General features: G+C 57.0%; 1 protein-coding gene across 2 annotated transcripts in view; it reads left to right on the top strand.

The window, feature by feature from the left end:
- Window positions 1-22,982, top strand: part of DIS3L2 (DIS3 like 3'-5' exoribonuclease 2) — a 362,916-nt gene that overhangs the window by 332,583 nt on the left and 7,351 nt on the right. For both annotated transcript variants that reach the window (XM_040228111.1, XM_040228112.1), the window contains exons 15-19: window positions 17,965-18,148; window positions 18,859-18,945; window positions 22,009-22,156; window positions 22,488-22,618; window positions 22,786-22,890. In XM_040228111.1, coding sequence (XP_040084045.1) covers window positions 17,965-18,148; window positions 18,859-18,945; window positions 22,009-22,156; window positions 22,488-22,618; window positions 22,786-22,890 — 655 coding nt within the window. The remainder of the gene's footprint in view (window positions 1-17,964; window positions 18,149-18,858; window positions 18,946-22,008; window positions 22,157-22,487; window positions 22,619-22,785; window positions 22,891-22,982) is intronic.

The following is a 22,982-nucleotide window of genomic DNA, read 5'->3' as shown; positions in this document are numbered from 1 at the left end:
TGTCACCTTAAGGTTTTCATACTAGTAATTAACATGCCGGACCCTGAGATAAGCCCTTTACCGTCACCCCGTGGTGTGGGAAGTGGAGGTGAGGAAGGTTAGCTGTCAGGCTACGCAGGCCATGTGTGGCAGACCCCCCACCTTCCCTCTTGACTTTAACAAGCAAGAGTACTAGGAGGTTGCTGCTGCCCTCTATACTTTGTTCCAAAGCAAAGCTGCCCATCCATGGGGAGAAGCCTGCCTTCCTGTGTGTCCTTCCCATCCAGGCCAGACCAGGTCCTCACAGAGGGCTGAGGTCAGCGCTGGTCAGAGCCCCGAAAAGACTGAGCTCGTGCCAAGAGACCACAGGATTCTTCAAGAAGCTGTTTTACATCCAGAATCGTGTTACATGCCAGATGGATCATTTCCCACTGCCAGACTTAGAAAATGACCCCTGGAAATTCCTCAACAAGGGGAAAAGGAGGTTTGCCCATGTGCCTTGTGGGCAGAGCATTGCTGGATGTTTCCTGGATCAGATCAAGACACCTTTCCTTTGTCTAGCAAACTATCGGACCCCTGCTAGTGCCAGCTACCGTGCTTCCCCAAAGCACACAGCCCACTGAGGCAGACACACGTGGAAGACAACATTCACAGGTGGTGACAAAGGCTGTGGTGGAGGTGAGCGCCCAGGCTCTGTGTGAGGCCAGCAGTGGACACTTCCCTGAGCTATGTGCTGCCTATAAGGATGTTGTGGTGAAGTCAGCAGCCAAGCCTTTGTGTTGCTGCAAAATCACCAGTGGGCAGTGATTCTGCAACACTCAAATGTGACATTGGAGGAACCAAACTTGAGTTTCCCATGGATTTGCCGGGAAGTGGACTGGCATAGACACCACTGGGCAGGGAGCGTGGTCCCTCTCCACAGTGGCTATGGAGGGCCGGCCACAGCCAGGGGACCACGCAGGACCCTGCAGGGCACTCAGCAACCATGCGCGCAGCTGGGCTGAGGCCAGAGAGCCCTGGGTGCTGTGGCCTCTGCCTGCGGGAACAGCTCTCACCCTGAGGGAGGCCCAGATGGAATGGGCTGGTCCTCCCAGTCCTGATGGCTGCCCAGGCCTGGCCTGAGCCACCTGTGAGGAGCTCCCATTGCAGACGCAGAAATCTGGTCAGAGGCCTCTTTTAGAGCATCGCTAGGTCCTGGAAAAGCAGGACTCTGTCTGCATCCTGGTCTGTCCTAAAAGATAGATTTGGCCTGCAGAGTGGTAGTTCGAGAAAGCAGAACCATGGGCTCCAGGCTGGCTTTGACATCCACTGGCCTAGACCCCATCAATCCAGCTCACCTAGAGGAATGAAAGGCCTAATCCAGGTTGTTTAGGCCTTAGCTCTAAGATAGAGTTGAGGGTAGCCCCTGGAAAGGGCTGGAGTCTTCATACAGCCTGTATCTGAGAGCTTCCCTCAGCCCAGAGGGAAGGGTAGGGTAGAGTGGGGGTGAAAAGCAGCAGACTCCTTGCTCACCACCCCCACCAGTGCACCAGTGTACACAGCCCGTGTGTGTGTATGTGTGTGTGTGTGTGTCTCTAGGTGGGGACATAATGATGTTGGGGAAGCCCAGAGACCCTGGATGGGAACAAATCCACTTAACCACTCTGAACTCAGTTCATGAAACCATGGGTCAATATTTGAAGAGCGACATAATTAATAAGAGCTCTGCCAGACTCAACACACCGCATCCCAGTGGGAGATAAGACAAGTGTTAGTTCAACAGAAACAGCCCAAGAGGAGAGATTTTTTTATTGTAATCTGTTAGGTTTCATACTTAGAGTGAGGTGGTCTGCTCTGGACAAGAGTGTTCATCTATCAGGTGACCAGCAAATGAGCCCCAGCCACACTGACGCCCTGTGTTGGATTTAAGTGATGACTCTGTACAGGCAAGGAAGAATTGCATTAAAGCAGATTCAGCAGGTCCCATCAGGCCAGCAGAATCTGACATAGCTTCTGTTTTGTTCCCGTGCCTGCCTTCCAGCAGAGAAAAGCTGAGGGAAGCTATAGGAACCCCACTCCTAGGCCCTTTTCCTGAGGGGGTTGCTGCTTCCACTCCCTCCCCCCAGAAGCAGGCCTCCTTCCCTCTTTTCCCTGGAGCACCAAGCAGATCCTATCTCAGAGGTACTTGGTTCGTTCCCCAGACAGGCATTTGACTTTGTGGTTCTTGGTCTAAGCCAAGTTGAATAGCGCCTATGTGTGCCCCCTTGGCCCCGAGACACAGAGATGGGCAAGGCCTGGTCTCTAGACAGGGAAAGTGGCCTCAGAAGAGACAGTATCAATCAAGTGATGAGTTCTGGGGCTAGAATCAGCTGAGAGGACCATGGGCCGAGAACGGTGATGCCTGAACTGAGCCTTGATGCGTGGAGGTGGGCTAGGGCATGGTAGGGAAATGGAGCAGCCTGGAAACCCCAGGGTGGGGCCCTAAGAAGTGTGAGTGCGTATCACCCAAGAGGAAGCCCAAAGAGAATGCTGGTTTCCTCCTGGCTGCTGGGGGAGCTGGGCTGAGGCCAGCTGCAGGTCAGTGAGACGTGCAGGAGCCAAGGGAGCTGCAGCCTTTGAAGCTAGACGCCAGCCTGCCCTCAGCTCAGCCCCTGTGAGGGCCCTTTACACAGTCAGGGGCGGGGCAGTTCTGACAGTATGGAACTCCACAGGGGAAACAAAAAAGTACCTGAATTCTTTGCCCAGCTCAGAGTTCAGTGAGGAAACACCCTCTGGGGGCATACTTAGAAAGGCTTGTGCGAGGCTTGTCAAGGTGTCTCAGTAGCTCCCAGGGCAGGCTTCCAGACCAGACTGTCTAAGGGTCGAGATGGCCACAGCCCCATGGACCACTCTCCCGGGCATTCTGACCTGCTGGGCCAGCACGTTTCCACAAGTGGAACAGGAGTTCAGTTCAGTTCAGTTGCTCAGTCGTGTCCGACTCTTTGTGACCCCATGAATTGCAGCACGCCAGGTCTCCCTGTCCATCACCAACTCCCGGAGTTCACTCAAACTCACATCCATCGAGTCGGTGATGCCATCCAGCCATCTCATCCTCTGTCGTCCCCTTCTCCTCCTGCCCCCGATCCCTCCCAGCCATCAGGGTCTTTTCCAATGAGTCAACTCTTCGCATGAGGTGGCCAAAGTACAGGAGTTCAGTTCAGTTCAGTTGCTCAGTCGTGTCCGACTCTTTGTGACCCCATGAATCACAGCACGCCAGGCCTCCCTGTCCATCACCAACTCCCGGAGTTCACTCAGATTCACATTCATCGAGTCAGTGATGCCATCCAGCCACCTCATCCTTGGTCGTCCCCTTCTCCTCCTGCCCCCGATCCCCCCCAGCATCAGAGTCTTTTCCAGTGAGTCAACTCTTCACATGAGGTGGCCAAAGTACTGGAGTTTCAGCTTTAGCATCATTCCTTCCAAAGAAATCCCAGGGTTGATCTCCTTCAGAATGGACTGGTTGGATCTCCTTGCAGTCCAAGGGACTCTCAAGAGTCTTCTCCAACACCACAGTTCAAAAGCATTAATTCTTCAGCGCTCAGCCTTCTTCACAGTCCAACTCTCACATCCATACATGACTACTGGAAAAACCATAGCCTTGACTAGACGGACCTTAGTTGGCAAAGTAATGTCTCTGCTTTTGAATATGCTATCTAGGTTGGTCATAACTTTTCTTCCAAGGAGTAAGCGTCTTTTAATTTCATGGCTGCAATCACCATCTGTACAGGAATAGTGTTTGCCAAAAAGAGGACCACAGATGAAAGAGGCAGAAGCTTCGAGTCTTTAGCCAGTGATAGGAGAACTAGAGCAGCAGAAGCAAATTTGCTCAGCGCCGTGTTCATCCCAGAGGCAGCACCAGGAGGCCGGAGCCCCAAAGGCAGTTGATGGGGAGCGTTCCTGTGGGGAGGTGTGGCGTGGGGGGAGTCCTGTTCCTGCCCTCTTTGGCCCGCTGAGGAGGAGACAGGCAGAGGTAAAGCATGGGCTAAAGATAAGACCTCCAAGGTTACAGAGATGTCTCAGCCTGGCCGAGCCCCAAGGCAGGCTTGCGTGTTTGCTGGCGCAGCATGGCCGGCCTCCGATGTGGGGTCCGGGAGCCTCAGGGAGATGCTCTGGCTCTCTGCGGTTGCCGGGGAGCTGGCGAGCCAGGTGGGGATGAGTGGCCATGGCTCCAGAGCCGCTGCGACCCTTGCTGAAGGCCAGAGGTGCCCCTGACAGGAAGGAGAGACAGCAGTGGTAGTGACGCAGCATACCACCCCGGGTGCCTGACCCCTCAGGGGCCACTGTGGCCTCAGGGCAGGCCCTGTGCTCACCCTGCACTGCCAGCAGAGCCCTGGGTCGGGCGCTGCTCAGGAAACCCTGCTGCCCAATCCTTAGAAAGCTTAAGGCAGCAACATGAGGCCACCTGAGGAAAAGCAGTGGGTGGGGCACCACTGCTTCGGGAGTGGCGGTCACGTGACCTCTCGGAGCCTCCCTTGCTGATGTGAACAGTGAAGGGTCTAAGACTCGCTGTGAAACTCGAAAGGGCCGGCAGTGGAAATGCCCAGAGGCATCTCTGCTCACCCCTGCAAGACTCAGGCCAGGCCCCCACCCCACAGTGGGGTGGACAGTGGCTGTACCTCCAGCCTGTCCCCTCTTCTGTGAAATGGAGATCTCAGAATCCCTTCTCTCTCCCTGTCCCTCAACTGTAACGAGGGCCATGTGGCTATGACACATACAGACAGTGTAAGTTCAGTTCAGTTCAGTTGCTCAGTCCTGTCCTGCTCTTTGCAACCCCATGGACTGCAGCACGCCAGGCCTCCCTGTCTGTCACCAATTCCTGGAGCTTACTCAAACTCATATCCATTGAGTCGGTGATGCCATCCAACCGTCTCATCCTCTGTCGTCCCCTTCTCCTCCTGCCTTCAGTCTTTCCCAGCATCAGGGTCTTTTCTAATGAGTCAGCTTTTTGCATCAGGTTGCCAACGTATTGGAGCTTCAGCTTCAACATTAGTCCTTCCAATGAATATTCAGGGTTGATTTCCTTTAGGATTGACTGGTTTGATCTCCTTGCAGTCCAAGGGACTCTCAAGAGTCTTCTCCAACACCACAGTTCAAAAGCATCAATTCTTTGGTGCTCAGCTTTCTTTATGGTCCAACTCTTACATCCATATATGACTACTGGAAAAACCATAGCTTTGACTAGATGACCTTTGTCAGTAAAGTGATGTCTCTGCTTTTTAACATACTGTATAGTTTTGTCATAGCTTTTCTTCCAAGGAGCAAGCGTCTTTTAATTTCAAGGCCGCAGTCACCATCTGCTGTGATTTTGGAGCCTAAGAAAATAGTCTGTTGCTATTTCCATTGCTTTCCCATCTATTTGCCATGAAGTGATGGGACCAGATGCCATGATCTTAGTTTTTTGTATGTTGAATGAACCACTAGACCATTCAGGTATGACCTAAATCAAATCCATTACGATTATACAGTGGAAGTGACAAACAGATTCAATGGCTTAGGTCTGATAAGAGTACCTGAGGAACTATGGGCGGAGGTTTGTAACACTGTACAGAAGGTGGTGATCCAACATTGTGAAGCACCATAGAAATGTAAGGGATTGGTATTGCATAGGCAAGGCAAAAAACTGCAGATAAAAAACTTACTTAGTGAGTGCCTACTGTGTGCCCAACACTGTTGCAGGCCCTGGGACTTGAGGCAAATGGAGCTGACAAATGGAGCTTGCAATTCTGGCTGAGCTGGCCAGAATGAGGCCAGAGTGGGACAGGTGTGAATGGCAGGAAGGGGACCTGGCCAGTAAAGGTGCAAGTGAGGGGAGATCTTGGGGAGCAGAAGCCAGCACAGGGCCACAGAGGGAGAGAGTAGGATTCGTGTCAGCTAGGAGCTGAGGGGCAGCATCAGGGAGGCATCTGACAACACAATTCTCGGTTGCTCTCTGGGCCAGACTGAGCAGAGGCTGTGGAGCATGGAGACCCTCACTGGGCCAACAGCCTTGCCTCTGCCCCAGCATTGAAGACTCGTGGCCTTGGCTCCACAGGTCTGCCTTGAGTTCAGGGTGAGAAAGAAGGACTGATGTTTTTCCAAAAGATTTGACAAGAAACGCTGTCTTCAGAGAAGCTGATCCCACCCACCTGCTTGGCTAAAACTGTAGTTCACTCTTGGGCCTTGTTCCCAAACAAAACCAAAAAGGGCATGTCATGGTTATAAGGAACCCCACGGGGCCCTTTGCAGGGACCGGAACCCCAGCCCATCCTGCCCAGGCAGTCTCCCTGGGAGGTTTTATACCAGACCTGCCTGCCAGTGTGTGTCCCTCCTGCGCCTTCCACCTGTCTGTCTCTTTCCAGTGGCCTCAGCACTGGTACCCACGGGCGGTCACTGTGTCGGGGCTCAGGCCCCACCCTGCTGCTGCAGCTGGGCAAAGCAGCAGCCTGTGGGGACCTCACTGCACCCTCTACCGCCTCCGGCACTGCAAGCCCCCATCGCCTGTGTGCCCTGGGCAGCTCCACCCCCCCGCCCCGCCCCCACCGACACACACACACAGGAATGCTGGTCACCCGACAGAAATCCACAATCCCACAGGGCTTACTGGCAGTGGAGCTGATGTTCTGGGACCAGGTGGGAGGAGAAGGTGGAAACTCAGGTTCCTTCTTTATGGCAGAGGAGCCATTACTTACCAAAAGCCTCGAATTCACAATCTGCCATTCCAGAAAATCGTTTTCATCTGGACACGTCCCTTTCCTCCCAGTTGCATCAGGTAGGCCTGGCAGCCCCTCTCATCAAGTTGGGGCTGAGGACCGTCTTCAGAGTCAAAAAGGCTAGTGTCCTGACCACAGTCCTGCCACACCCTGGCTCTATAATCTACATGGTAAAAAAAAAAACACCACTTTGCCGACAAAGGTCCATATAGTCAAAGCTGTGATTTTTGTAGTAGTCATGTACAGATATGAGAGTTGGACCATAAAGAAGACTGAGCACTGAAGAACTGATGCTTTCGAATTGCAATGCTGGAGAAGACTCTTGAGAGTCCCTTGGACAGCAAGGAGATCAAACCAGTCACTGCTGAAGGAAATCAACTCTGAAGATTCATTAGAAGGACTGATGCTTAAGCTCTAATACTTGAGCCACCTGATGTGAAGAGCCAGTTCATTGGAAAAGACCCTGATGCTGGGAAAGATTGAAGGCAGGAGGAGAAGCGGACGACAGAGGATGAGATGGTTGGATGGCATCGTCAATACAATGAACATGAGTTTGAGCAAACTCTGGGCGATGGTGAAGGACAAGAGAAGCCTGGCGTGCTGCAGTCCATGAGTTCCAAAGAGTTGGACATGACTAAGGGATGAAACATCAACAGTCTGCATGGTCACCACGCTTGACCTTTCAGACACTTGGTTTCCCTCTGTGCAGACTGGGGCTGACACCCCCCTTCCCGAGCAAGGTTTTGTGAGCATCTGATGAAACCATGTGTCCAGCCTAAGCCCAGCAATTGTTCTTACTTCCTTGCAGCATTTAGTGGTCATGTGGCTGGGGTGGTGGCCCTGCCCAAGGGGAGCTGACTCTCTGGGAAGTGAGCACAGCACACTCTTAACTTGCAAAAGCAAAGGAGCCTGAGTTCCCAGGGACATGAGTCCTGTCCTCTCTCATCTAGCTGCCTTTTATAGTGTGTGTGAGAGAGAGAAAGACCTATATGTTCCAGAACACCCCATCTCTCATGTATTTCTGTACCAAAAGCCTAATTTCTGAATCGTAGCTGAGCCCTCCCAGGGTCAGTGATGACCCAGTTGGCTCCCACTGCGCTTGTCCAAATTCTGTCCATTATCCAAGGCTGCCCAAGCAGCCCCCTCTGTTGGGCTGGGGCATTAAAGGGGCCCCAGCCAGGGGGTCCAGGCTGGGCAGATAAGCCATTGCAGGGGCACCTCGGTGGCCCCTAGAGGTGGCTGGGCTTCTGTGTGGCGTGGCCCTTTCTCCTCTGGTCAGCGGCTCTGATTCTAGTTGGATAGAATCAAAAGGTGTGTCATCAAAAGGCAGAGCAAGCAAGCCCTAATTACTAGCTCTTCCAGGCGGCACAGCACAAACTGCCTCCTGGTCCTGCTTTGGGGCAACTTTTGGCCTCTAGTGCAGCCCAGGGCACTGGCTTGCCGGTGCCTCCCAGAGCTGAGCCCTGAGCCTGGAGAAGGGAACGAGGCTTCTCTAGCTTCTTTGCGCTGACAAAGGGCTTTCTGCCTGTCAGCCCAGCTCCAGGCAAGTCCCCTCCCCACTCCCTACCGCAGCCACTGGGCCTCCCTTTTGGCAGGACCCGACGCTAGAGGCTCAAGGGCCCTGCTGAACTCCCAGCCTCTGGAGACTTCTCTCGGAGCTAGAAAAAACAAGCAGCTGAAACGTGCCTCCTCGCTGCAGCTGGGCCCCGCCCGCCGAACCTATAGGAAGGCCCTGGAGGGGATCCAGCCTCCCCTGAAGAGGAAACCTGGCTCCGGCCTCACCCGCAGGGCCTGTTATGTCTGGCTCCAGAGGCCTTCTCCTCTGGGGTTTTCCATGCCTGTGAACCCAGCCCCATTCATTTCCCTGTGGTTTCATGGGAATGTCCAAAACGCTCAGCAGGTTGCAGCGAGCCCAGGAGGAGAAGGGTCAGCGAGAGGCCCGGGCCGCGGCCGAAGCACCCTCTACTCAGAGGCCTGCAGCGGGGATAGAGGCCGGCTGTGGGTGGGCACCCACCTGTCAATCAGCTGAGTTTTCCTCTGGTGAGATCCGCCCCCAGCCACCCACCCACCACCCAGGCAACTCTGTCTGTGGCTCCCTCTCTCCAGGCCTCCCTTTTCCAGCTCTCCAGGGTATGAGTTCCCCCAACTGCCACCCTCCCATCTCGTCCCTAGCAGCTCCCACTGTTGTGTTATGTAGCCACTGACTCTCCACCTCACCTGGGCCAGGCCCTTGCGTTTTCCACCTCACTGCACTGGGTTAGGGGCCGCAGGGAGAGCCCCCGGACCCCCTCCAGGGCTGCTCAACTTCAGAGAAGGGGCCATGCTCGGGCGCACAACTCTTGCGAGAGGCCCAGCGGCCGCCTCCACGGCCCACGCGAAGCCCAGGGGCTCCCAGCCCCGCAGAGAGGATGTGCCCAAGTGGAGAAAATGTATAGTCTTCAGAAGAAACGAATTGAAAACTGGCTGGGAGCAATTTTATCCAATTTCCAAGTTAGCAGTTTCCACCAAGAGCTAATTGAAACTGCTCTCTGTAAGTGGCCTGATTCCCATCTGCATGAGGCTCCCGCAGAGTGTCTGCAACAAGGGCCCTGGTGGCTCAGGGCAGAAGCAAAGAAGAGCCTGTGCTTGTCGCCCTGAGTTGCTCTTGAGCTTTGAAAATGGATGCACTTTCTGGTTTGGGCAGCGGCCACGCCACTGTGCCCTGGCTGCCTGGCTCCCCAGTCATTTCCAAAGCCGCTTTCTGAGTGTTCTGGGTAGGGAAGGGGTGGGCTGAGTTCCTCACCTGGTTAGCCTGGTAAAAATGTATCTGGAAACGGAACATCCTGGGAGGCCCAGCCACTCTCGCCAGGCAGGGTTCCTCAGATGGGTGCAGAGGAGTGCTTGGGCCAGGGGCCAGGGCCCTGCCTACTGGTCAGCACATTGCCCAGGCTGAGACCCCAGTGCCAGCCTCGGCCGTCATCTCTGGGAGTTCTGTGGGAGCGCAGAGTAGCCCACCCAGTGTGCCCAGCCCCACTCTGACCTCGTCTGGACCGTGGCTGCCTTTTCCATGGTGCAGAAGACAGCAATCCCCACCCCGGGTCAGCCCATGGAGGGTGCCCTGTCCGTTTTCCCTTTTCAGGGGGCACCCCACTCCAGTATTCTTGCCTGGAGAATCCCATTGACAGAGGAGCCTGGTGGGCTGCAGTCCGTGGGGTCACAAACAGTCAGACACGTCTGAGTGACTGTCACTTCACTCTGTTGACCCAGATGGGTATGGACCCTACTCTTCTCTCCTGCACCCAGTGGCCTTGAAACAACAATTTTAGGGACAGTGCCTTGGGGGAAGCTCCAAGGTTATCCAGTGCTCCTCACACAGGGTCTCCCCCCAGGTCCTCCCATCTTTTGGAAGCTTAAAACAACAATTGGAAAATATTATACAAGCCCCTTCACAGCATCTCTGCAAACTAACTCTTGCCTGTCTCACCCACACATGTGCTGAGAGGAGTCCACACATGGCCTCCCTCGCCCTTCAGTCTTTGGTTTTCTGAGCCTACGTCCCCAGCCCCACAGCCATGGCCGCAGGCTGCTCCTTGCCAAGTCCAGGGCTCTCTCGCTCTCTCTTGCCTCTTCCTCCCCAGCATAAGGTCTGCACAGCGGACACCTGCCCACCTGCTCTCACGCCCCTCGGACCTCCTCGTCCCCCTCTGTGCCCCCACCCCCTCCACCCTCTGTGCCCGTGACCAGCTCACTCCCGGGGCCTCACCTGTGTGCAGCTCTGACCACTGGCCTGCCCTGTCCTCCTCTGTCTCTGCTGCTGCCTGCAAGCCTCAGCCCCTCCACTTCTGCCTGACTGTCCTGGGCCTCTGCTCCCTGCACCCCAGGGCCACGTGTGCTCCTCCCTGACCGTCCTCATCCAGCGTCTCCCCCAGCTTCCCTGTGCACCCCCATCCTGGAGTCCGGCTCCCCAGACCCCGCCCTCACCTCTTAGCCCTCCTCCCTCAATCCCTTATTTTCCAGACACGCCTGATGCTTTCTTTGCTCTCCTCTGTAGCTTGACTCTTTCATCCTGTTTGTGTAAAGTGTTTCCCACCTTTTGGCCATTGCTTGAGATTGATCTTAGATTTGTGCGCATATCCCACCCCAACCCTTGCAAGGTTTGGGGCTCCTGGAGGGCAGGCTGAGGCTTCCTGAGCAGTGCCCGGGACACAGCAGAGGCAGCAGGGCCTCCAGGTCACACAGGTGGGCTGTGAATCCCAGCTACTGGTTACGGAGCTGTGGGACCTGGGCTTGATCACCTCTTGTTTTTGCACCTTAAGCTTCCCCACGCATCAGAAAGGGGTGAGAGGCTGTAGGAGGATTTGATGGGTCTGTGGCCTTAACGGATGTCTCTTCCCTTTCTCCTTGCACCAACCCACGGCAGCAGCTCCAAAGAAGTTTTGGAGGGTGATGCAGTGAACAAATTAATGGCTGTAGATGGGAGACACCTTACTCTGGTTGGTTGAAATAACAAGGCCACCAGCTTCCTCTAAATAGGGATTGGTGCTCTGTAGACTCGGACAATGGGGAGACAGCAGGTGAGGGCTATAGGGGAATGATGTCAGTAGGGGAATGATGTTCAGTTGCTAAGTCATGTCTGACTTTTTGCAGCCCATGGACTACAGCACACCAGGCCCCTCTGTCCTCCACTGTCTCCTGGAGTTTGCTCAAATTCATGTCTGTTGAGTCAGTAACGTTATCTAACCATCTCATCCTCTGTCGACCCCTTCTCCTTTTGCCTTCACTCTTTCCCAGCATCAGGGTCTTTCCAGTGAGTTGGCTCTTTGCATCAGGTGGCCAAAGTATTGGGGCTTCAGCTTCAGTATCAGTCCTTCCTTTGAATATTCATGGGTTTTTTTTCCTTTAGGATTAACTGGTTTGATCTCCTTGCAGTCCAAGAAGACTCTCACGAGTCTTCTCTAGCACCACAGTTCAAAAACATCAATTCTTCAGTGTTCAGCCTTCTTTATGGTCCAACTCTCACATCCATACTTGACTGCCGGAAAAGCCGTAGGTTTGACTATACAAACCTTTGTCAGCAAAGTGCTGTCTCTGCTTTTTAATAGGCTATCTAGGTTTGTCATAGCTTTCCTTCTAAGGAGCAAGCGTCCTTTAATTTCATGGCTGCAGTCACCATCCATGGTGGTGATTTTGGAGCCCAAGAAAATAAAATCTGTCACTGTTTCCACTTTTTCCCTTTCTCTTTGCCATGAAGTGATGGGACTGGATGCCGTGATCTTAGTTTTTTTTAATTCTGAGTTAGGGGATCAGAAATATATACATGAGGGCTGTGTACCCATGAAGAAAGAGGGCATTGTGGCAGGGACATGGCCCTCTGACTCCTGACTGTGCCCCTTCCTGGGAATCCTTCATCATGCACAGGTTTATTGAGCATCCACACTGTGCTGGGACTCACCCTGGGCTCAGGGTAGGCGGCATGGGGTAGAGAGGGGAGACACAGCCTGTGATCAAAGGGGTGATGACAGTGCGGGCTGAGTGCTGTGACGGGACAGGTCTGGGCGCCCCGGAAGCACGCAGCCGCCAGGTGGGCATCTCTTGCTGCCTCCGCAGAGGAAGGGACATCAGAGAAAAAGAGATTCGAGGAGAAAGGTCTCAGATTCCAGGCTCAGGGAACAGCAATGCAAAGGGACAGAAGCAAGAAAGAGACCGAGAATGAGCTGGAGTGTGAGGGGTGGGGGGCAATGAGGGGGAGGTGATGCTGGCACCAGACAAGGGGAAACTTCGTTTTACCAAGAGGTGGAACTGTCCCAGGACAGTGGTCACCACTGAAGGGCTTCGTGTGGGAGAGGGGCGTGACCAGATTTGCCTTCTAGAAGGAAAGCATCTCTCTGGATGTGAAGACAGAAACAGCTGGGGGTGGCCAGAATCAGGGAGGCCGGTTGCTAAGAGATGAAGGCTGTGGACCGAGGCTCTGGCATCAGGGTGGGAAGCCTCTAGGAGCTTGCTCTGTTCAGTCTGCATCCTAGGTTTGGGGCACCCAGGCCAGTCACTGCTGGAGTATGCGTGCTAATAATATAATATTTAAGACCAGGTTATTGCATGCCCATTTCTTCAGGTAAGTAAATTGAGATTCAGAGAGGTTAAGAAATGTTTCTGAAATCACACTGCTTATGAGTGGCAGAGCTGGGACTCAAGACAAGCTCCTGAGCTGATACCCTAACTTTTCCCCTTCTCCTATTGCCTTGGGCTGTCCACATGCAGGATATCCTATAATAAAAAAAAAAGAAACATGTAAAATTAGACCTTAGTATTTCATACATGTTTATATCTTTTTGGTAAGTAACGTACTTCGGCAAACGTTATGCTAGACAAGGCTTCGTTGCTGCGTGAGGAGGGCATGTCCTTGTGTGTAGTTTGCTTGCGGTCTTTCCCTGCCATCTGCTGTAGCAGGTGATTGTGACACCTCTAGGCTTGCTCACCTCCTCCCTGGGATGAGAAGCCTTCCCCTCCGGCACCCAGAAGCCCAGAACACAGGAGGGTGGGGTGCTGTGGACTGAGTGCTGCTGAGCTGGCATCCTGGCACTGCCCCGGTGAGCCGTCCATGTGTTTGTCACAGCAGAGCCTGCCCCGGCTCTCCAGGTCACGGGGCCCCTGGTGGCAATGGGCTCCAGATAGATGCTCAGCCAATGCCAGGCTTGGTGCCCAGCTCTGACCATGTGGCCTGCTGTCTGGAAGGTGCTCCCAGCTGGTGGCCTTTCCTGAGCCCTATTTAGGGCAGTTGTCAGGCAGAAGCTGAGATCCAGCACACACACACACACACACACCGCCTTCCCTGCAGAGGGTAGTGATGATCTCACACCTGTGTCAGGCTGGGGCAGGGGTGGGATTACCATCAGAGCAGGGACCCCGACCAGGGAGCATGCCGGGCTCCATCCCCACTTGGGTATCAGATCCTAGTATGTGCAGTTTGCTCTCAGAGGACGTCCTAACTACCCAGGGCATCTTGCAGCCCCATCTGAGCTCTGGCTGCAGGCCTGGGCGTGCAGCTCTGCCTCTCAAAGGTGGGAGATCAGGGTCAAGGGTGACAGGTCAGCGGCAGGAGCTTCTTCTAACCAGCCTGTTCCTGCCCGAGCAAAGCTCTCAGCCCAGAGCTGGCCTTGGACAAGGAAACACACACTGACTGGGAGCCCAGAGATCCCTGGGCCTCGGTTCGCAGGGCTGCAATTTACAAAGCAAGGCTTTCTCCTGCCCAGAAGTTCCTGGGTTCTAAGCGGCTCCTGCCACGTCCTGGGTCCTATGGGAGGAAGATGCTGGCCGCCCCCTGCAGGTCTGTCCAGGAACTGACCTGCGAGGGGCCCAGGGGAGCCCTGAGAGAGGGGCCCCTTCGCTGGCCCAGATGAGAGCCCCCCGGACTGGCCAGCCCCCTCCCCTTCTGGTGCCCAGCCCCATTTCTGTGAATCTGAACTCACTAGAATCTGACTGCTGACCCCAGCCTTCCCCTTGGCCTCCTGTTCCCCGAGTGCACAGGGGACCCCCACCATCTGTGCTGCACCCTCCTGCTCCCCCCAGGGCTCTGCCGGCTCGGGCTCCAGGCCCCCGCTCTACTCTCTCATGGCCACACACTTGCATTTCGTCTCTCCCCTCCCTCCCACCTGCAGGGATAAGGACAGCTTGTGGGCACGTGGCCCCTGAAGCTGTCCTGGACACTAGGGGTCTGTGTCCCGTCCCTCCCAGGGGACATTGATGTTTTTCTGGCAGGAATGCTCTACCTCTCTGAACCATGTTGGAACGAGTTCCACAGGCTGCCCCTTAACCCCTGGCCCCCATCCTGAGAGAAGCACGGAGATACCCAGGGGTGGGAGCCCCCAGAGGCACCAAGGGTCTCGTCCAAGGTCAGCCCCTGTAACCAAGGCGTCCCCAGACTCTCTGCTCAAGGTAAACAGCAGCGCGCTTGTCTTTCTCTTACCACCCCAGCTGGCGCATGGGACAGTACCAGGGCCCAGGGCAGACAAGTAGTGGGGTGACTGGAGAAGCGGGGCCTAAGGGCTGTTGTCGCTGCTGGGGCTCCGGGCTTCACCCCCACCCTCCTGTCCCTTCCCTTTGGGGTCTCCTCCTTAAGGTGGGGCAGGGGAGGGGCCCTGCAGGAAAAAGGGGCACGAGCACAGCTCCTGACTCGGGGGGTCCCTGCACATTCAGTTCCTTCGACCTGAGGCCATGTGGGTGGGGGCTCAGGCTGGAGCCCCTAGCCCTGCCCTGCTGCGTGCTGGTCCTGGGCTGAGCTCACACAGCCCTGTGATGGGGCCATGCTGTCCCCTGCTGGCCGCGCCGTGAAATGCAGCCCAGGTCAGCCCCAAGGTGCAGGCTGGAGACGCTGGACTCCCAGGAGCAGGCCGGGTGCCCACCCTACCCCCACCCACCCCCAGCCACGGCGACACTTGGACTGCATGGGGAGACATCTCTGGATCCGGCTGACACACAACCGTGTGTGCCGAGCGGGCAGTGAGTGGATGAGTGAACTGTGTCTGAAACGTTTAGGTGATAATGCTCCGTAGGGTCTGACCAACAGCAGTGTGGGGAGAAAAGTGTTAGTGATTCAGTGGTGTCTGACTCTGCGACCCCATTAGCCCACCAGGCTCCTCTGTCCATGGGATTCTCTAGGCAAAAATACTGGAGTGGGTTGCCATGCCTTTCTCTAGGGGATCTTCCAGACCCAGGGATCGAACCCGGGTCTCCTGCATTGCGGGCAGATTCTTTACCATCTCAGCCACCAGAAAGCAGAGAGGACTTGAGACTCCTCTTCAGCTGACGGATCTAAATATGGAAACCAATGCTCGGTGTCAACTGGCGCTAGACCGTGACACAGGTGGCCCTAGACGGGCTCAGTCGGGTCCTACTCTGCGCCCCCATGGACTGTACAGCCCATGGGACTCTCCAGGCCAGAATACTGGAGTGGGTTGCCATGCCCTTCTCCAGGGGATCTTCCCAACCCAGGTCTCCCACATTGCAGGCAGATTCTTTACCAGCTGAGCCACAAGGGAAGCCCCTTAGACAGCCCCTTGACAAAGTGGCTAGTCGCGCAGTAAGTGCCCAGGAGTGATGGAGATGGCCTTCATAGAAGCGTGGAAAGGTCAAAGGGGGCATCAGATGGCAGGGATGGAAATCACAGGACACTACGAGGAGACCCCAGGCTGGCCATTTAGCGTGGAAGGTAGAAAGAGGGAAGCACCTCTCATGGCTTTTTTTGGTTTTTGTTCTGTTTTGCTTTGTTTCGGTTTTTTTGCCTTGGCCTTGGTGCACCAACGGCGGGACCTCAGTTCCCCAGTGGCCAGTGCTTGAGCCACGCCCCCGGCCGTGGAAGCATGGTCCTAGCCGCAGGACCCCAGGGAATTGCCAGCACCTCCCGTGTCTTTGATGCTGATGTCACACCAGGCACATTTCCTCCTGTTGTTTCACAGCCATTCTGTGAAATAAGTGCTATTATTATCCCTGAAGAAAATGGATCAGACGCAGTCAGTGCCTTGTTCGGGGTTCTACAGCAAGGACGTGCTAGAGCCAGGATGCAGGCCTCACCTCTCGAGATTCGGTGTTCAGGTTCCCGCGTGTAAACTCAAGGGTTTTCAGCAGGAAATGATGTGCTCAGGACAGACGATAGGGAGGTCGGATGGCTGCTTGAAAGACTATTGCTGCAACTCAGTGGGGAAAGGAGAAGCTCCTTGTTCCACACATAAGCCTCCTAGATGGCAGAAGGGCCTCTCAGGCCAGACCTGTGGCCTCCTTTGCCCAACCTCTGTCCTACGGTGGGCGGTAGGCTGGGGGTGGCCTAGCAGGGTACCCAGAGAGGAGGAGCTGGCAGTGCAGGCATGGGTGGGCGTCCTCCCAAGGTCCAGGCCTGGTGCCGGTGGCGTCTGGCCTGGGCCATCCCACCACCCTTCCTCAGAGGGTGGGCTTTGTTGAGGGGTGGACATGCTGTTGGGGGCAGCTTGTTAGACCAGAGCCAGTCCTCAGCGGGGAGGCCCATCAGGAAGGCAGGGCTCTGCCTGCTCACACTCTCATCCCCCCTCACCGGCTGTGACTTAAGAGTTTAAGGAGGGGATGGGGCTCACCTCAAGCACTGCCTGCACCTCCAGGAAGGGGACATGTATCCCTCAACTGCTGCCCAGCCTCCCGGGGCTCCTCCTTGACCTCTCCCGCCCCCATGGGAGCAGCACAGGCTTGACATGCAGCCCAGTGTGGGCTGCACTTAGGAGGATCTCCCCTAGGCTGGGCAAGGGCCCGAGAGTCTCCCCTGTGGTGGCAGGGGTTAGGGGGGACAGGCTCTCCCATACAGTATGTTTGGGCTTGCCAGGTGGCACCATGGTAAAGAACCTGCCTGTCAATGCAGGAGACATAAGAGATATGGGTTCGATCCCTGGGTTGGGAAGATCCCCCGGAGAAGGGCATGGCAACCCACTCCAGTATTCTTGCCTGGAGACTCCCACAAACACAAGAGGCTGGTGGGCTACAGTCCATAGTGTCACAAAGAGTCAGACACGACTGAAGCAACTTAGCACACACGCACACACACACTACGTTTGCCTTGTCCCCAAATGCCTGAGTTTCCTCTGCCATCTGTGACTCTCCTGTTCATCCTCAGAAATCCTCATCTTTCCAGGGAGGAAAAGGAGCCAAGCACTCCTGGGAACAGGGAGCCCTGGGTCCACACACCTGCCTCTGCACGGCCCCGCAGAGCCCCCTGGGTTTTCCTGGCCTGCTCAGGCACAGGAGATGCCCCCAGTGTTCTGGGAGACTTCGTCATTCATCAGAGATCTTTACTAAACACCTTCTCTGGGTTGAGTGAGGTCCCAAGCAATGGGGCTGCAGCCAGGAATAAGACAGGCACCCTCCCCGGACCCCCATCTGGTGGGAGACGCAGCACACAAGCTGACCCACCAGCAGAGAGGAGTACAGACTGGTTAGTGCAGTGAGGGGCATGAGCAGAGGGATGAGGGAGAAAGCAGCTGGCAGGAGACAAGCTGGGATGTGTGCTCCATGATGACCTAGAGTGATAAGGTTGGGGCGGGGGGAGGGAGGCTCACGAGGGAGGGGGCTTATATGTATACTCAAAGCTGGTTCATGTTGTTGTGCAGCAGAAACCAACACCACTATGGTAAAGCAATTATTCTCCAATTAAAAATAAATTTATAAAAATAGAGTGGATGCCAGGAGGGCATCTTTAAGCCAAAACAAGGATACAAGAGAGCCAGCCAACCGAGAAGCGAGAAAGAATGACCCCTCCACGTTCCCACCCCACCCCCCACTGCAGGCTCGTGGAGGAGTTCATGCTTTTGGCCAACATGGCTGTGGCCCACAAGATCCACCGCGCCTTCCCCGAGCAAGCCCTGCTGCGGCGGCACCCCCCACCCCAGACCAAGATGCTCAATGACCTGGTGGAATTCTGTGACCAGATGGGGCTGCCCATGGACTTCAGCTCTGCAGGGGCCCTCAACGTGAGTGCCGGGAACATGGGGGCTGGGGAGGCCTTGTGGGGAAAGCAGGAGGCAAGCCAGGAAGCCAGGGTTCAGCAGCCAATTGCATCCCACCAGGGTCCCTTGCCCTTTAGCCCGGTCTCCCCAGCAAGGGAGACAGGAGGCCCTGGGGACAAGGCCTTCATCTTGCAGGGTCTGGCAGGGAGCCCAGGAGACTGAGGGGGTGCCATCAGGCCTATCTGTGGGCAGGGGTCCTGTGGGCAGGGATGGGCTAAGCTCAGGCTTTCTCAGGGCACTAGGGTTGGCGGAAACCAGAGGCTGTTTTTCATGGGGGGCTGTCAGATACTCCCCCTCAGAACTGAGCGTAGTGTGACTCAGGAACCCATGGCCTCAGCCCTGATTCCACAGCAGGGGGACCAGCCCCATCTGCTCTGGGCCTGGGGTTCCTGAGGTCAGACAGGAAGCCAGTCTGTCCAGGCCAGCCAGCCAGATGTGGAAAGACTTCCCTCAAGCCAGGACCCTTGAAGCAGGCCGGATCTGCAACACAGGCTGGGGGCTGCTGGCCACCCCCATCCCGCCACCAAACCCCCGCAAGCCCCCTGTGGCCATCTGAGCAGGGCTGGGGCCCTCGGCTATTCTTTCCTCCCAGAGCCAGGTCTCAGGTGATCAGCAGGGGACGGCCCCCGAGCCTCTCTCCCCAGGCCTGACTGCATTTCACGTGGTTCTTCTAGAAAAGTCTGACCGAAATGTTTGGAGATGACAAGTACTCCCTGGCCCGGAAGGAGGTGCTCACCAACATGTGCTCCCGGCCCATGCAGGTAAGGCAGGGCCAGTCCTCTGTCCACCCCACCTTCCACCCACTGCCAGCCGCCCCCTGGGAGCACACAGGACCTCTCCAGGCTCGGAGAACCTGAGGGGAGGTGTGGGGAGAGGGGCGATGTGGGGAGGATGCCCCCTGGGAAGCATCCAGAACAGGTGGCCCCTGGGCTCCCTGCCACCTCCGGCTCCGACTTCCCGGCCTGTCCTGCTCAAGGGCCCCTTGTCTGGGGCTCAGTTAGAGGAGCCGATTGAGCCTCACTTCCCCTGCACAGCCCCTGGGGCTCTGTTTCCTGACAGCAGGAGGGGAGCCACCCCAGGGACGCCCCCCACCAAGACTCCAGGGCCTGGTCCCCACAGATCAGACCAGCTTGGGCTCAAATGCAGCCTGGTCAGCAACTCATGGGCAGATGGGGACCTGGAACAGGAAAGTGCATTGGTCTCCCCGAGTCCTCAGCCCCCACTGTGGCTTGGGGGCCCCAGGCAGAGAAGTCTCCTTGCCCCAGATGATCACGAGAGGAGGAATCAGGCGTGGGGCTCTGTCTGCAGCTGGAAGACAGGCTGGCCACCCAGGAGGTAGACAGTGGGCTGGCTTCTGGCCACCAGTTTCAGCCTTCGAAGGCTGAGCTTGGAGGCCCTGGGGGGCCGAGCATTTTGGGAAGGACCCCTACCCACCGGCCCCCAGTGCCCTGTCTGGTCAGCAAGAGCTGCCATTGTGAACAGGAGCAGTGGTGGGCCCAGTGCAGCCTAGGGGTGCTGTCCAGAGGCTCCGTCACTGGGCAGATCCAGTCTGTCCACAAGAACCTCAGCAGCTCACAGTTGACTTCTGAGGCCTCTGACTCTGCCAGGAATGGGGCCATCAGGTCCATTTGGGTCTGGCTGCCATAACCCTGCCCCCACTCACAAATGTCTGCTCCACCCCAGCCACCATAAAACACCCCCCCCCACCACCAATGGAGAGGGAGGGCATGCATCTCTGGCCACTGGGCTTGACACCACAAACAGGGCCAGTGGGGACCCTATTTCCTCCACCAGCCTCTGGAAGTCACCTACCCGCAAGGTGAACCCAGCCCTGAAGCTCCAAGGGAAGGGGTCCCTTCCTCAGTCACCCAGAGCCTGACAAAGACCAGACTTACCCTGGCCTCGCCTACAGTGACCTCAGAGACCAGCCTTAGCCTGGGATCTGATCTCAGGGAGGGACCAGAGAGACCAGGTCCCCTGCCTCTGCCCCATTTCTGGGTCCCCATCCATCCCACTCTTCCCAGAGACACCCCCACTGCCCAAGAAGGGGGCCGGGGCCCTCCACCCTCACCCAGCTCATCTGGGGACCTGGGCCACTGCTGAGAACAAAGGCCAAATGTGGCTCCCAAGGGAGGCGGCTCCCACCTCCCTCGTCGACTCACCCCAGACGTAACCAGGGCCCAGGGGCGACCAGAAGGGAAGTGGAGCCGGGCAGCAGAGCAGGTCAGCTCCAGCTGCATCCTGGCTTCCAGGGCCTTCGATCACAGAGTAAGTGGAGCTGGCTGTGCGTTTGGCCCAACACATGGGAGGGTGTGAGAGAGTGTGAGGGTGTGAGTGTGAGGCAAGGGCAGGAGCGAGTGAACACACGTGGGTGTGACTGAGGCCCTGGCCACGAAGCCTGGTCACTGGCTCCCAGGCATCATGGCGTCTCCAGGGACGGTGGCCCAGGCTCTCAGCACAGCTGCCCCGTGGGAGCCAGGCTGTTTGCTGCTCCCCTAGCGACACTCAGCGTCTCCCCCTGAGCCTCAGTCCTAACTCCTGCCCTACAGGAGGCCCTTCTGACCTCAGCACTCGGGGTCTCAGTCTCAGGACAGGTCGTCAGGGACAAGAAGGGCCGATGGGAGGCTGGCCGACCCCTGCCTCCCTTGGCTAACAAAAAGTCAAGCCTTGGGGGCACAGGGGTGCCAGGGCGCAGGCGTGGCCATCAGCAGGTTAGGAGTCAGGGCCAGAGGGCCGGAGGTTGGTCAGTCATGACCCGAGGCAGGGCCAGGGCCAGAGAGGACAAGCCAGGGACCTGTTTTGCTCTGGGTGGGGCCGTCCTGGACCTTCTGTCCTATCTTGCACTCTGGCCAGATGGGGCCATCAGGCTTGTGTCCTGATCAAGGACACTTCCGGCTCCTGGCCCAGCATGGCCATGGTTTCCCACGTAGCCACTCCCAGCCCTGTCCTAGGGAGGGGCAACCAGAACTGCTCCTTCCTCCTGGGTCCTGGCAGTAACAGCCCCAAAAACCCTGCAGTGAGCTCCTGTGCACAAGGATGGGACTCCTCTCCGAAGTCCTCTGACTTCAGCCCGTGGTCCCCCTGCCCTCCCCCCACCTCCCTGAGGGCTGGCACGGCTGCTCCCCCAGGACTCTGAGAGAGGAGGCCTTTCAACATCTTAAGGGTTCCTAGCAAGAAGCACCAGAGAAGGCAGTGACAACCCACTCCAGTACTCTTGCCTGGAAAATCTCATGGATGGAGGAGCCTGGTAGGCTGCAGTCCATGGGGTCACTAAGAGTCAGACACTACTGAGCGACTTCACTTTCACTTTTCACTTTCTTGCATTGGAGAAGGAAATGGCAACCCACTCCAGTGGGTTGAGAATCCAGATCCCTGGAGAATCCCAGGGATCAGGGAGCCTGGTGAGCTGCCATCTATGGGGTCATACAGTGTCCAACACGACTGAAGTGACTTAGCAGCAGCAAGAAGCACACGTCCTTCCCCCGCCAGCCCCTACCCCAGTGACTCCGCTTCCAATCCCCAGCAGAGGGGTCTGGGTAAGCCCCGCACTGGGCCTCAGCAGGAGAAGGGTGAAGACCCCCATGACTCCAGTCAGCCCCATGGCAGCCCCAAGAATAACCACCACTACCCCCCCACCTCGCATGGAACAGTCCCTGGTCTCCGCAGGCCTCCCCAGCTTTGTTCAGCTGCCCACAGCCTGGCAAGTGGGCCCATGCCCCAAGTGCCCCACCTGGTGAGTCTCCCAGGCTCGCAGAGTACACCAGACCCCAACCTGGTCTGGCCCGGCCCTGAGGTACCCCCCCATTCCTTCCCCTACCACCCAGATGGCCGTGTACTTCTGCTCAGGAGCTCTGCAGGACCCAGCCCAGTTCCGCCACTACGCCCTCAACGTGCCGCTCTACACACACTTCACCTCCCCGATCCGCCGTTTCGCGGATGTCCTGGTTCACCGCCTTCTGGCCAGTGCTCTGGGTAAGGGGGCAGCCCCGGGGGGGGCGGAGCCAACCACACCCAGAGTGGGTGCCTGGCAGCTGGAGGCCACACTGCCATCGCTGGGGAGGCCTCGCTGGGTGGGGCGGGCACCCTGAGCCACTGGGCAGCCTGTGCCCAGAACCTCTCCCTGTGAGCACATGCTCGGGGCCCCAGGGCCCTGACCTGGCCACATCCCTTTCTTGGCCATCCCGAGCCCAGCATAGGCAGGCCTCACTCCGCCTGGGCCAGTGGCACCGTGCTGCCGCTCCCTGCGCCTTGCCTGGTGCACACAGGGCACCCACAGGTGAACCCCTGACCATGCTCTGCCCAGGCTACCGGGAGCTTCCAGACGTGGAGCCTGACGCCTTGCAGAAGCAGGCCGACCACTGCAATGACCGCCGCATGGCGTCCAAGCGCGTGCAGGAGCTCAGCACCGGCCTCTTCTTCGCCATTCTGGTCAGGGTGAGGCCACCAGCCATCCCCTCCCCTTTCCCTCCCTGTGCCCCACCACCCCGCCTGGCGCCTACGCAAGGAGTCCCCTGGGAGTCCGGCCCTTCAGCAGCTGGGGTGGGCCCCGGGGAAACGCCCCATTCCTTGGCCAAGCCCTGGCTGGAGCCCTGCCCCCGCAGGAGAGTGGCCCCCTGGAGTCGGAAGCCATGGTGATGGGCGTCCTGAACCAAGCCTTCGACGTGCTGGTGCTGCGCTATGGGGTGCAAAAGCGCGTCTACTGTAACGTGAGTGCCGGGCTCCTGGGGAGTCGGGATGCTCTGTGCCCCAGGGGAGTCGGGATGCTCTGGGCTGATTCAGGATGCTCTGGACCCCAGGG

The sequence above is a fragment of the Oryx dammah genome, unplaced genomic scaffold (genome assembly GCF_014754425.2).
Source record: "Oryx dammah isolate SB20612 unplaced genomic scaffold, SCBI_Odam_1.1 HiC_scaffold_27, whole genome shotgun sequence".
NCBI lineage: Eukaryota > Metazoa > Chordata > Mammalia > Artiodactyla > Bovidae > Oryx > Oryx dammah.
The sequence above is the reverse complement of the archived record's forward strand: the minus strand, read 5'-3'. Positions and strand labels throughout refer to the sequence as shown.